General features: G+C 45.4%; 3 protein-coding genes across 3 annotated transcripts in view; 1 reads left to right on the top strand and 2 right to left on the bottom strand.

The window, feature by feature from the left end:
* The window catches only part of kcnip1b (Kv channel interacting protein 1 b), an 18,091-nt gene extending 14,196 nt beyond the window's left edge, over nucleotides 1–3,895 (bottom strand). Inside the window, exon 1 of the mRNA XM_010766351.1 lies at nucleotides 3,531–3,895. Coding sequence (XP_010764653.1) covers nucleotides 3,531–3,588 — 58 coding nt within the window. The 5' untranslated portion in view covers nucleotides 3,589–3,895. The remainder of the gene's footprint in view (nucleotides 1–3,530) is intronic.
* A 4,503-nt stretch (nucleotides 3,896–8,398) lies between these two features.
* Nucleotides 8,399–8,884, top strand: LOC104941283 (octapeptide-repeat protein T2-like). Its single transcript, XM_010766365.1, has one exon. The coding sequence runs from the start codon at nucleotides 8,399–8,401 to the stop codon at nucleotides 8,882–8,884; it is 486 nt and encodes a 161-aa protein (XP_010764667.1).
* Nucleotides 8,885–11,798: 2,914 nt separating this feature from the next.
* On the bottom strand, nucleotides 11,799–13,788 carry LOC104941270 (nucleophosmin-like). The gene is made up of 5 exons (XM_010766352.1): nucleotides 13,662–13,788; nucleotides 12,826–12,935; nucleotides 12,637–12,721; nucleotides 12,355–12,550; nucleotides 11,799–12,228 (listed from the first exon to the last, which is right to left on the bottom strand). Exons 1-5 carry the CDS (start codon nucleotides 13,748–13,750, stop codon nucleotides 11,857–11,859), a joined length of 852 nt encoding a protein of 283 aa, XP_010764654.1. The 5' UTR covers nucleotides 13,751–13,788; the 3' UTR covers nucleotides 11,799–11,856.

The following is a 13,788-nucleotide window of genomic DNA, read 5'->3' as shown; positions in this document are numbered from 1 at the left end:
GTGTGCCTTGGCAGTCCAACATTAAGTCACTGATCTCTAAAACAGGATGAGAAAAAGGAAATTGACTTGAATTGTGGAGTAACTGGTAAATTAAGGGGGAAATGAACTGTTGGTCTGATGAAAATAAACTTCTGGGGGAAAGGGCCAATATTTCAGATGTTGCTGTGTTGCCAGGATAACAAATATCCACAGGTATTATTGCGTACAGTACAAATAACTACAGATGCGAGAATATAGTTGAGAGATGCGTCTACCTACGGATTGTTTCACACAAACTGATAATACACACGGTTAACAGTTTATTTTTCAGTTAAGTAGCTTTATCAGCCTCAGACTTTAGCAAGGGTTTCCGAGATAGCATTCAGGCTCTCCACATGAATTGTTTTTCTGCACACAACTAAAACCCACTCAAAACACGATAGGTCAATCATACTCGGAGTACAAACAGAAAGCAGATACCAACATCTTGTCCATTGCCTAGAAATATTTGCATTTATGTGCAGAACATATCTGTTAAGAGATTTACTCCTAAATGGATACAAAATAGTTATGTAGTATCTGCTTGGATTACAGGTTCTACACATGTGCAGTATATCGCTACGCCGGACACATCACACACTGAGGATGACATTTAAACCACATGGACCCATAGTGGCAGAAGCTAAAAGTACTACTTCCGTTAACTAGTAACTGCTACTGCTTTGGGGTTTAGTAGCACTTATAGATATCCCAAAGGAGGAAAGAATGATCACATTACCACACACATAATGCTATATATAACTAAGTGATATACTCTTACAAGATTCATGCAGATAAATGTTGCAGACACTCTAGTGATGATGCTTGTACTGTAGCAATGAAGGCAGTGGTCTTGATGTAAATGGCGCAGCAGCTGCTCTGCACATAAACATTCATTAGCATGCACTGGGAATAAAGTGTTACAAAATGAAGTGATGGAGATAATAATAGGTTTGTGCCAGATGGTGACTTTATAGACAAGCTGCAGCGCTGTCATACTGTTAATGCCAGCTGCTGCAGCTGCTTTAGGACAGTAGTGTTTACACACACCACTGATCTGAGTGACAGGTTGTGAAGGTGCTACAAGTCTAGCTTTGATTGTAGACAACAGGTTGGATCCGTTGTGTTTTCTTAGGTTACATTGAAAAGGCCTGGAAGCATTCCCTAACTGTATGAAGTTGTCACCTGGCCTTTTACAAATAGTTTGACATTTTAAGACATACATATTTGCTTTATAGCTGAAACTAAGATGAGAAAATAGTGTAATGATGTGTGTACAATGTCTGTAACGGTAATTATAATGCTCCAGCCACATGCTGGTTAGCTTAGCTTAGCGGACCAGATTGTAAACAGTGGGGAAATAGCTAACTTGGCTCTGTCCAAAGTCCACCTGCCAGCAGCTTTAAAGCTAACTTATTAAGATGGTACATTTTGTTTGTAAAACCCTTTTCTTTCTTGGAGTCCCTGAAATCTCACAGTGACGACAAAACTACAGGAAGTTGCTTCACCTAGCCAAGAATTTGTCAGGCACATAAAACCGCAATGTATCACTTTTGCACTTCATACAAATGAAACAAACAAGATACAATTATATTAAGTGAGATTAAGAGATACTGCCAAGGGTAATTTTTCTTGTGGACAAAGCCATTTCCCCCTGCTTTCTGACTTTTAGCTAAGCTAAGCTAATTGAATATTGATGCTGGCTGGTAGCTGTATATATTAACCATACATACGCGAGTGGTTTTAATCCTTTCCTCCAACTTTTTGTGTCAAGGCATTAAAGTTGCAATGTGTATGTTTTTGACCCCAACATGTATTCAGAGACTTAATGGCTCTGCTTTTTGACTCCTAAACTAGTTAGCTAGTTTTATAAGAAGGTGGAAGTAATTTTCTCTTTCCTGCCACTTTGGTTTCTATCCAAAAAACAAATGAACACGTACCATCCAGCCCCTCATTAGATGAACACTCACAAAGACAGCTTAACTATAGGACAATTGCAAAGGTGAAAATGATAAAATAGCAATGTTAATTTTATCGGCTCTCAGAATATCGGCAGTTTGCTAATTTTATATATTCTTGCACTGCTGTTAGTAGCTTGCTTATTTTGTAGCCCATTACACATTGACTATACATAAAGTATAAACATTGAGAAATTAACCTTTTTATTGTTTGCATTATATTTTTTATTACATTCATGTTATTGAACAACAGCAGCTGTTGCTACCAATACTTGGTCTATGAAGTTATTTTTGTTTGTGTTGTGATTCCAGAAAAAACAGACTTCCACAGTTGTTTCCATCATACTGGTGTCATACAGTATATTGTAGAATAAAGTCCAGTTGGTCAGTGACATAAACAGCAAATACTGAAGACAGAAATACCTGCGTGTTTGAAAAAGACTTTGGCTCTCTACAGTTTCGTATTGCATACTTAGCTTTCTGACTCAGACTTATTTTTATGTGTAGACGTACCTCTCCCTGTTTCTGTGATACTTATTTCCCCTCATGCAGGATCAATAAATTGTTATCTTTTCTAGTCTGATCTCATATACTTCTACACAGCTGGCTACGCAACACACTCTCTAATGGAGTGAGAAAAAAACAGGATGACCTCAGGGCTTTTTTTCTCGCCATTTTGTTCAACAGCTTTTATTAAAACAAGTACGAATAACTATTATATACATTTAAAAACAAACAGCACGTTCCGCCTGCTGTCAGAGATGAATTGCTCTGTTTACAGCTTCGGGTATTTTATCTGTTTCACACTGCTATGAATTCATCACTGATCTTGGCTCGAGTATCATTCACACTCTCCTCTATGCCCCTACAACCCAGTCTCCATGACAACGAGCATCTCAAGCATAAGGCCAGGAAGAGGTATGATATGTGAGCCGCCTGTTAATTCACACGCTCCCTTCTGAACACTCCCCCTCTCTCTTTCACTCACATCCGCATCAAACACACGCAGTCAGAGTCAGGGGCAGGGATTCTGCTCTCTAGTTATTTTTCAAGGACATGTAACTATCTTGTTGAAACTCTAATCTCTCCTCACACCGCGGCTTTATAGCAAACTGCTCTCACTGCGTATCCCTCACAATTCTTCTGCTACTTCCTTGAGAAAATACTCCTTATTTCTTCTAACATAGTTATTCTTATTTAATTTTTTCCAAACTCTGGAATATAAAAAAAATGCATTAATTCAAATAGTGTACTTTACATATTCAGCACATTTAATTGGTTACATGCAATTACCATTTGCAAATGCATAAGCAGGTCTATTTTTTGGCTGTTTTCGTTCTTCATTAATTTCTACTCTCTCCACAAAAATATGGCAAACACAAGTTATTGTTTATGCTAAATGTGCAACATGAAGAACATGTAAATGAACACATAGTATGAATTACAGTTGGTCTAAATTCCCTCTGTCATTTCCCCCACACACTCTCAGGTTAGTCACACTTTCTGTTGCTCTTTTGCCTTCTTTCCATCTTTTCCTGGGTATTGTTTACGTACCTCTGGACGGTCTCCTCTGCTTGGTTTGCATGGTCAAAGTGCCAACAACTGCACCCATGTTGTCACCGTGGAAACCAGCCTGGTCAAACAACCTACAGAGTGATAATCCTCGATTTGTTTCACGGTTTGTGTCAGCCTGTTGTTTTCCGGTCTGGCTCCACCGCTCTGGATCTAAAAGAGGCTTTGCCCCTGTTGATTCCTCTCTCTGCTTTCAGATCTGACTCAGAGGGAGGGATCTCTCCCTTCAGCTGATTTTCTTGGATTTCTGATTTCTCCTTCCAAAGACTCACGCGAGCTGCTCCCGCCTTTCTGCGCCACTCCCTCCCTTCTGTGTCTGATTGTACTCATCTGTCAGCCTTTCCCTCCTATTTCTGGCTCCCTGCCTCCTCATGCCCTCATGTTGTTATGGAGCGCTGGAAACCGATGCAGTAATAACTCCACCGACTGACAAGTGAACGGTTGCAGGTGAAGGCTTTAAGCGACCTTGAGGTTATGAAAGGCGCTATATAAATTCAAGTGATTATTATTATTATTATTATTAAGGACATGCCTTTCAAGGTGATGGATCCTTGGTCTTCACAGGCATTGCATTTTAAATATGATGGGAATTAGTATCTGGTTTATTGCCAAGTACATTTGTACATATAAGGAAATGTTAGAGAAAGAAGCAGCAAATCATAAAATAACTGAGATGTAAGATAGGAGAAAAATATGACATAATATGATACGAAAAAACACTATAAAAATATGTACAAGAAATATGAATACAAAATATAAAAATACTATTAAAGGAAAATATACGATAAAACAATGTGTACTAAGATATATACATATGGAATAGGAGAAATATATAATAATACTATAGAATAAATACTTAAAAATATTAACATATACAGTAATAAAGGGAAAATACAATCAAATGATACAAATAAAATATCATAATTAAAAAAAATATAAAATAGAGGAAAATACAATATTACAATTAAAAACTAAAACATATGTAATATATCTGTGATGAAAATGTAAGCAATGTGCTATCCATCTATTATAATTGTTTTCTTCTTATTCTTGACTTATATCTCTCTTTATTTGCATATAAATGCACTTAAAGACGAACACAACTGGATGGCTTATGATCACATTAGTCTAATAATACTGTGAGAAAGTGCTCTGCTCTGTGATGCATGGCACGAACCATAATGAGCATGTAGATACTGTATATGTTAGCTGTAACGCTTTCCACTTGTGTGTGTATGTGTGTTAATTCACTAATGTAACATCGCTGGACTTCCTCTCCTTAATTTGAATGCAGGGAGTTTGTATTTTCTTTTTACTTCAGTATAAACAAGAACATTAGAGTGTTAAATGTTGTCAATTAATATTCATGAAGCGGATTCAATCGAAGAAGATGAGACTGTGTGCATTGGGGGAAGGAAAGCAGTGGGAGTGAGTAATGTTCAGTTCCCTACAAGTGCTGAGCATTACAATCAAAAAGGGTAAGTACGTTTTGAATATGCTGTAAGTGCTTTTGCTACTTAAACAATATTATTCAATTTGGTAAAGGCAGCTAATGAGTTGAAATATGTCTTAGAAAGGATATGATGTTTAAGAGTTTGATGTTATTTATAGGGGCAATGATTCGCAACGGAATTCAGATGAAGATTCACAATTATAAGAAGATTAAACATTAAGTCTTATGTCTTAAATGTATCTTAGATGTTCTCTTAATTCTATGTTAAGGGGGAAAAAGAAATCCATTCTAGGTGCACCAACTTTTATTAACCTTAATTTCTTAAAAACGTGAAATGAAAGATGAATCCCACTTGATTTAAAATGATAGGTGTGATGCCATTTTTTTTAATCATTAGCAAAGATAACATTGCCTAAAATATAAGTTGAGAAGAAGAAGAAAAAATAGAAGAAAAAGGAGAAGTTCAGTAAAATTGCGGTACTGTTAAAAAAGCTTCTATTTATGTCCAACCTTGAAATGCTCCACCTCTATAATTTATGGCTCCATTGATTCTCGTAACCCTAACCCAACAATCCACCTGAAACCCATTTGGAAGCAGGACATAGGTCTGCCAAAACCAGTGGAACCATATCCTCAACGTACTGTAGTCCACTATTCTTCTACGTATGCGAGGCATGGTGTACCTGGTGCAAGGCTCTATTCAGGGTATGCAATCACTCAATTGATCAACATGTTACCAAATACAATTGAAAACTTCATTATGTGTTTAAAAGTGTTTGCTAACTACGTCACATGTTGTGTTTCTGTCCAAACCAAGTGAAACGGCTTTCTTTTGTCAAATATTTACACAATTGGGAAATGTTTTGGTCTGAACGGTCCTAAATGGACTCCCACAATTTGCAGCATCGACTTTTCTACGTTTCTAAATTCTAGTCTTTTTAAGTCTTTAAGCTAGATGTCTCATAGTATTTAAATGGAAGCATATCAAACTGAAAACAAATAGATTCCTTGACAAGACCTGGAAGCCCTTCAGTGATTGTTTGAACAAGGCTCACATCCATCCAGGCCTTGTCTGTCAAGTCAGATACCAGGCATTTAAGATAATCCACTGTTAAACGTTTATACAGGTGCACAATCCATATCAAGATTCGACAAGGAAGCTAATATCACGCAATGTCATCCTCCAAGGGTTTTGAGTCTTAATTGAGATCGATGGACCATTGGTATTTCTTAAGTCAATGAATGACTCTACAAGAGATAATAGTCTTAATGTTTATTTTCCCCAAATGTACAACTTGTATTTCCTTCATTGGACACATCATTTGTGGACTGTTCCCAAGAGAAAAGCAAAACAAGCAAAATATTGGACAAATCCAGAAGACAATGGGGAATAACAAAATAAGAACGAATCGTGGAAACAAAAACCAGAAGCCTTCTTATATATTTCCTGCATGGAGTCTATTGCTCTGGTGTGTAGGGTATAACGTACTTAAAGGTGGAATAGGTCATTCACTTCAGAAACACTTTTGTTATACTCCATGGAATGCTCTTAACATCCCAATAGCAATGAATAAATTAAATGCTTTGACAATAAATACATGAAACATTTCATCTGTGGAAGCCGTGGCGCTGGGCTAAAAATAATTGGATGGCCTACCTTCCTGTCAGCCTTCCATCTTGTGCACAAACTTATCTCGTGCCCTCATTGGTCATGTGCGCGTTTGTGTGTGTTGGAGGAGGGGCTCTGTAAGGAAGTCTGAAGGAAGGGGCAGATTCCATTCTTACCTACCCTACCTTTAAGCAAAGAAAATGTAAATGTCTGTTTAAGTATTCCACTGGCTGCAGATTAGAAATGTAAATGTTCTCTCTGTATCACTCTTTCTTTGTGTGCGCTTAAGAAGAAAAGGTTTTGAAAGGTCAATGGCCTGCTATGTGTTCGAAGGCTTTGTAGGTTTCTTGTCTCTTAAAAATGGCATTCCACCTCCTTTGTTAGAGCTGTTAGAATAGCAAAGGCTGTGTGGAAGGAATACGATGGCATCAACACACACACAAAGAATCGTATCCACAATGTGAACTCTGTAGTTAAACAGGTTAATGGTGCTTAAAATATTGTGTGTGTAAGTGTATGTGTGTGTGAGGGCAGTATTGTGATGCCAAAATGGAGCTAAGGTAAGAACATGCACTGATTATTTAAACATAAAGTCCTGCATAATTCAATAAATATATTAATCAATATACAAGGCTATAATGCTAGGCGTACTTAATTTTCTTTTCTCCATTTAAATACCATAACCATAAAATAAAAAAGTTTCTCTGCATTTTCCTATTAAATATGTATTACTTTTAACTTCTGGAAAAATGGCCGCATAAGTCATCTGATAATGGAAGCATTAACACAAACTACAACTGATACCACAGATGTTTTTAACAATCTTTCACGGCCTCACCTGATCACATTTAAAGTAAGAATGAGCCTCCTGACACACAAACACTTGCAGAAGGAGAACTAAAGATTCAGAAAAGTTACCAGTTGTAATCCCCATGACAGATGTTTGCATGTGGATCTGCCTTTCTAGACTGTAACACCCCCAACATGACACAGCACTGCAGTCTGACCTCATAATCTCCTCATTATTATTCAGTGTGCCAACAGGGAGGAAACCGTGCTAAAGGCCCTGAAGAAAAGGCTTTATTCAGATTCATCAAGGGATTTTCCCTTTATCCTTTCCCGACTGATATCCCTTATAATAAATAATTACATTTTAAGCATTCACAGAGTTAATTCTAGCATTCTGGTGAATGTATAAGTTCTAATTTATGTTACGATATGTTTGTATTTAAGTTAAAAAGACACAATTCAGACACCTGGTGATAATTCTTAAAGAGGCCCTATTATGCTTATTGGGTTTTCACTTTCCTGTAGTGTGTTATATAGATTGTTGTGCATGTAAATGGTCTGCAACTGTTTACTACCGTAGCATACTTTTGAACCACTCAAATCTATTCAACAAAGAAAATCGTGCTGTAATATATACGCTTTTCAGCCTCCATTATTAGTTAAAGTGAAGTACAGTGCATATATCCCTTATATCCCTTCACAGAACTAAAGAATGCTTTAAAAAAAGGTTTAATGAGATGATGGAATCAAAGCTGAACTAACATAAAAAGGCACACGTGCTGAAAACCCAAACCCAGAAGGGGGATCTGGGGGGATTCTCCCCCAGGAGATTTTTAGAAATACTAACATAAACTACGCATTCTGGTACACTCTGAGAAGAAAATATATAAATGTATTACTACCCGACATATTAAAAATATTTTATGCCATTGTTTGTTTTTCACTTTGTTCTGACAGCTGAACTTGCTGCTCCACACATAGNTAGTGAGAGCGTGCGACATGCGATGCAAGGTAGCAGCCAGAGGAAACAGGGGTGAGCAGGAGGGAGGGGAAACAGCCGTGGGGGAGCATGAGCGGAGAAACAGGCTGGGCAGCAGAGGCGAGGGGGAAACAGGTGGAGCCAGAGGGAGGGCTAGACAGACGGAGAGGCAAACAAGCAGGGCCCTGCGAACAGAGGGAGGGAGGAAACAGTGGAAATCAGGAGTGGAGAGTGACCGGGAGAGGAAAACAGGGATGGAACAGACGTGGAGAGGCAAACAGTGTGCGCATCATAGTGAGAGGGAAACAGTGGATCAGGTGGATCAGAGTGAGAGACAGGTAGAGGCAAGAACTGGAGGAAGGCAACAGGTAGAGCAGAGTGGAGGGAAGGAACAAGGTGAATCAGAGCTGAAGGAAGGAAAACAGGGTGGACAGAGGTTTGGAGAGGAAACAAGGTGCGATCAGAGGGAGAAGGTGGGGCACCGGGGAGGAGGAAACCAGCCCTAGATCAGGACGTGGGAGAGGAAACAGGTGGATCAGAGTGGAGAGCGAAACAGCGTGGATTCAGAGTTGGAGGGAGGAAACAGGCTGCGAGCAGGCAGCTGAGAGGAACAGGTGGATCAGACGTGAGAGGCAAAACAGGTGATAGAGTGAAGGAAACAGGTAAGAGAAGGGAGTGAGAGCAAACAGGTAGAGGCAGAGTGGAGCGAAACACGGCGGTGGCATCAGGAGTGGAGAGGAAAACAGGATAGAGCAGATGGTGCAGGAGGAAACAGGTGGATCAGAACGTGAGAGGGAAACAGCGTTTAGAGCAGAGCTGAGAGGCAAACACGGGCTAGAGCAGGAGTGGAGAGGGAAACAGGGGTTAGAGCAGAGTGAGAGGCAAACAGGTGCGATCAGGACGTGGAGGAGGCAAAACAGGCTTTAGGAGCAGAGTCGGGGAGAGAAAAGAGGTAGGAGCAGAGGTGAGCAGGAAACAGGTAGAGCCAGAGTGAGGAGGAAACAGGTAGAGGCAGAGTGAGAGAACAGGGTAGAGCAGAGTGGAGGAGGGAAACAGGTAGAGCACAGAGTGGAGAAGAAACAGGCTAGAGCAGATGTGAGAGGAAAAGGTAGAGGCAGAGTTGGAGAAGAAACAGGTAGAGCAGGAGTGAGATGGAAACAGTAGAGCAGAGTGAGAGGGAAACAGGTAGAGCAGAGTGAGAGGAAACAGGTAGAGCAGGTTGTAGAACTAGTCACAAGCATACCTGATTTCGGTGGAGTACATTTTTCTTGTGCTGCTGGCTATAGAGGGCTGACGGAGGGGGGTGGTGCTTTCTTTTTCGGGGTCACACCGGTCCTTTCCTCTCACCATCACGACCTCCACCTTCTTCTTCACCTCCTCCTTTTCCTCTTTCCACCCTTGAATCGGCAGAAGTTGAGTCTGCAGAGTTTCCTGACATCACTGCAAGAGAAAAACAGAACGGAGGACAGCTGAAGGGAGGAGGGACTTTACAGGTGGAGGAGGACAGATGACGGAGACACAGAGGACAGGTGGAGCAGAGAGCATGGAGGACCACGGGTGGAGCAGACAAATTATGGATAGAGGTAAGGAGACAGAGACAGGACAAGGTGGAGGCAGACATAATGAGGAGACAGGTGAGCAGAGAGATGGAGGAACAGGTGGGAGGAGACCAAATGACGGAGGACATGTGGAGGATACCACAGACACATAGACAGGTGGAGCAGAGAGATGGAGGGAGGGACAGGTGGAGGAGACAAATGACGGAGACATGTGGAGGAGACACAGACACATAGGACAGGTGGGAGCATGACAGATGGTGGAGACATGTGGAGGAGACCAGAGACACATTAGACGGGTGGAGAAGGACAGATGAATGGAGGCAGATGGGAGGAGACAAATTGACTGGAGACAGGTGGAGGAAGACGGGTGGGGGAGACTGGGGGGACCCTCACCATCCAGCTCCAGGCCAGGATGTCTGCAGGCTCATTCCGCGCGGAACAGGTACCCCCTCCTTCTCTCCATACAGCACCACCCGGCCCACCCGGCCCATTAGGGTGGGGTCCTGGAGGAGGTGGAGCAGTTCTGGTCGTGACCTGGTACTCCCCTCCAGGGAACTCCTCCAGCCGCTTGACGCCCCCCCCCCTCGCCCTCCTCCAACAGCAACAGCTGGGTGAGGATGGCCACCCTGCGGCCTCACCAGCGCCCCCCGTCAGCGCCCCGGGGTTCTTGGCCGCTGGACGCGGGCCAGGTTCCTCAGCAGGTCGTGCCCCGCAGCGGGGTGGCCCGGTGGGAGTGGGTATGGGCGGCGAGAGACATAGGGGCCTGTCGGGGTCCACCCCCCCACCCCCGGGCTGTCTGCCAGCAGCAGGTCCAGGCAGGACTCGCAGTGGGCGGCAGGATCAGCGGGTGCAGGCGCCCGCGCTTCCCCAGGACCCCCGCCCGCGGCAGCTGGCACAGCCACGAGCGCTCGAAGGGAGACAGCAGGCCTCCATGCCAGAGGGGGGGTTTGGGCCGGGCGGGGGTGGTGCGGCTGCAGTAGTCCTGCACGGTGAGCTTGGCCACCTCACACTCGCGGTGGCTGGTTGTTAGAGGTATGAGCAGCGACAGGCTGGAGGGCAGAGGAGGCGCCAGGCCTCCGCCGAGTGGGGGGAGCGGAGAGGGAAGAGGGGAAGGAGGAGTGCTTGCTGGCCGGCGGAGGTACACAACCAGGGTGCGAGGAGGGAGGACCAGCAGCGGGGAACATTTGGTGTCTGCTGCGGGCTGGAGAAGACACATCACGCATTAAAGCAGCAGCAGAAACACACCCAGCACACCATATCAACATAGGAACCCCCCTCACCTCAGGAGCGCTCCGTTCTTCCCCTCCGGCCGGGTCTCCCACTCAGGTCCAGGTCCTCCTCCGGGGTCTACGGTCTGGGGCTCAGGGGTCGGAGCGTGGAGCAGCTTGCTCCTGGGACTCTTCGAGCTCTCCACCTCCACCTTCGGCTGCTCTTCATTCTTCTCCCTCTTCATCCTCCTCCCCCTTCCTTGAGCAGGCTGGGGAGGTGATGGGGGTCTTGGGACTCGTGGTTCTGCCAGCGGGCCTTGGTGCCGGACCGTGGTGCGCTGGGCGGCTTCTTGGGCAGCAGCGGGCGGAGAAGGAGACGGGGAGACGTGAGAAGGGAGGAAGGAGACACCGCCGGGGTTGGAGCGGGTCGGACGGCGAGTCCCTCTCCCTGGAGAAGAGGGGGGTGGGGGGAGCTTGAGGCTGCGGCTGAGGACGCAGCGAAGGAGTGTGAGGAGAGGAAGGCGGAGGAGGGATGTGGGGGCCCCACTGTTGGAGCGCTGTGGGGGTGTGGCCAACTCCATGGCGGCGCGCACCTCGGCTGCGACGGTGGTGCTTCTCGATGGTGCGCCCAGAGAGCGGTAATGACGGCCGCAGTACGGGCAGTGCTGGCCGCCGGCTCACTGCGCGCCCCCTCCAGAAGAACTGCCGATGTTAATGTTGATGTTGTTGTTGATGTTCGGTGGTGGGGGGCCAGTGCGGGGTCTGGGGTCTGGCAGGGGGGGTGGCGGGCTGCGGGTGGGTGAAGGAGGAGCAGGGGGGCTCGCTCTTCTTCTTCGTCGTCGTGACCTCCGCGGTGAGCTTTCGCTTCTTACGGCGGCGGAGCATCCGGCCCCTCATCTCCTCCATTTCCTCCTCTTCGTCGTCGTCGTCATCGTCGTCGTCTTCCTCCTCCTCGTCCTCCTCGCGGTCCGAGTCGCTAGGCTCAGAGTGGGTGAGCGGGGAAGAGGAGGGGGACAGGGACCACGAGGGGGTGAGGTAATCAGAGACAGAGAGGGACAGAGGGTGAGGGCCCGCCTCTTCCTCCTGCATTTCAAAATAAAAAAACGTCAAAATGTAGCTGTAGCAGCATACAAGTTATGTAGCATATATTTATACACATAAATGGCCTTTGTCACAATAAATATATTTAAATATATAAATCTGACCCACCATGGCGTTCTCCCCCCAATCCGTCAGGCTGTAGTCCACTGTGATCTCCTCTCCCTTGGCGATGTCTCGGATTGCTATGACAACCAGCCTCACCTGCGTCCCACAATGCACCTCTCTGATGCGGCAGTTTGGGGGGGGGTGGAAAAGGACCGGCCCCCGGACGCCACTCGCCCCTTCCTCCCCCAGCTCTGGTACACTACAGACAGGAAGTCACATCACACAACATGCAGCATAGATAATGAAACCCATCAGACAGTAGTTTTGGGGGGGGGACCTGCTTACCAGAGCTGGGCGGGGTCTGGCAGGTAGTACGGGCTGCCAGGTGTGGGGAGGCGGTCCTCGGCCCCCTCTGGATACTGACCTTCACCTGGACAGAGAGATGGATCAGAGGTCGGGCTGTGTATTTATGTGCACTGTATGAATATAAATATACAAGTATAGATATGTAAATAGAAATGAAAGTGCATGTACCTGGGCTGTAGCTGTGCTCTGACATGCTCTCCTCCTCCTCATCTTCTGTCACATATGCCCGGTCACACACCTTCACCGGCGTCCCCTTCCTCTTCCTCCCACACACTCGCCTGAAACAGAAACACAAAATAAGAAATAAATCCAGCGGAGCAGAGAGAAATACCTGTGGCTTCAATCACATCTGTTCTCTACTGCTGTGGTTGCTCTTTCACATTATAACCTCTTAAAAACACAAGGAACACTCAGATTACACTATTATTTACATCATCACATATAGACGTAGAGTACAGAAGAAAAGCAGCTCTCAGACCGGGTCAGATCACAGACTCTGGGTCAAACCACAGACCAGATCTAGACACTGGGTCAGACCATAGACTCTGGATCGAATCACAAACCGGGTCAGTGGACTATGGGTCAGATCACAGACCGGGTCGCAGACTATGGGTCGGATAACAGACCGGGTCGCAGACTCTGGGTCAGACTACAGACCGGGTTAGTGGATTGTGTTTTGCTGGTTCCTGCAGCTGGCTACATGCTAAGAGTGATGCTAACCGCAGCTAGCTGTTAGCTCGGCAGCTAGCGATGGGCTTTAACTGAGCGGCTGCGGACAAAGAGCTGCAGCAGGAGAAGCTGCACCTTCACCGGGAGAGAGTCCCGACCCCCGGCCCCCGTTTCTCCGGTGTACCACTGAAAACATGCATGCGAAGAAAGGCTCCTAACGTCAACCAAACAACCGTGCACGCTCGGAGCAGCGCGTGCGTCTTCTGCATTTCGCTAACGACCCCCCAACCCACGGTGAAGACGCGACACCAGAGGCTGCGGCCCGTCACACTCACCCCTGCGGCGGAGGCTTGCTCCCGTCCCCGTCGCTGTCCAGGGTCGGCGGCTCCCGGTAGTCAAACGGCGACCGAACATTCTCCGCCATTAGCGCGCTTCACTCCGTCCGAGCTGCAGCGCGCATGT

This window comes from Notothenia coriiceps, unplaced genomic scaffold (genome assembly GCF_000735185.1).
Source record: "Notothenia coriiceps isolate Sejong01 unplaced genomic scaffold, NC01 NC01_scaffold00003306, whole genome shotgun sequence".
NCBI lineage: Eukaryota > Metazoa > Chordata > Actinopteri > Perciformes > Nototheniidae > Notothenia > Notothenia coriiceps.
This window is presented reverse-complemented; position numbering and strand designations above follow the sequence as displayed.

What these genes read in the sequence shown, in the direction of transcription:
- LOC104941283 (XM_010766365.1), top strand. Translation starts at nt 8,399, where the DNA reads ATGCGATGCAAGGTAGCAGCCAGAGGAAACAGGGGTGAGCAGGAGGGA.
- LOC104941270 (XM_010766352.1), bottom strand. Translation starts at nt 13,750, where the DNA reads ATGGCGGAGAATGTTCGGTCGCCGTTTGACTACCGGGAGCCGCCGACC. An exon ending in AGCAAGCCTCCGCCGCAGGG is followed by an intron (nt 12,936 to 13,661) that starts GTGAGTGTGACG and finishes TTTCTGTTTCAG; the next exon opens with GCGAGTGTGTGGGAGGAAGA. An exon ending in CCAGACCCCGCCCAGCTCTG is followed by an intron (nt 12,551 to 12,636) that starts GTAAGCAGGTCC and finishes TCCTGTCTGTAG; the next exon opens with TGTACCAGAGCTGGGGGAGG.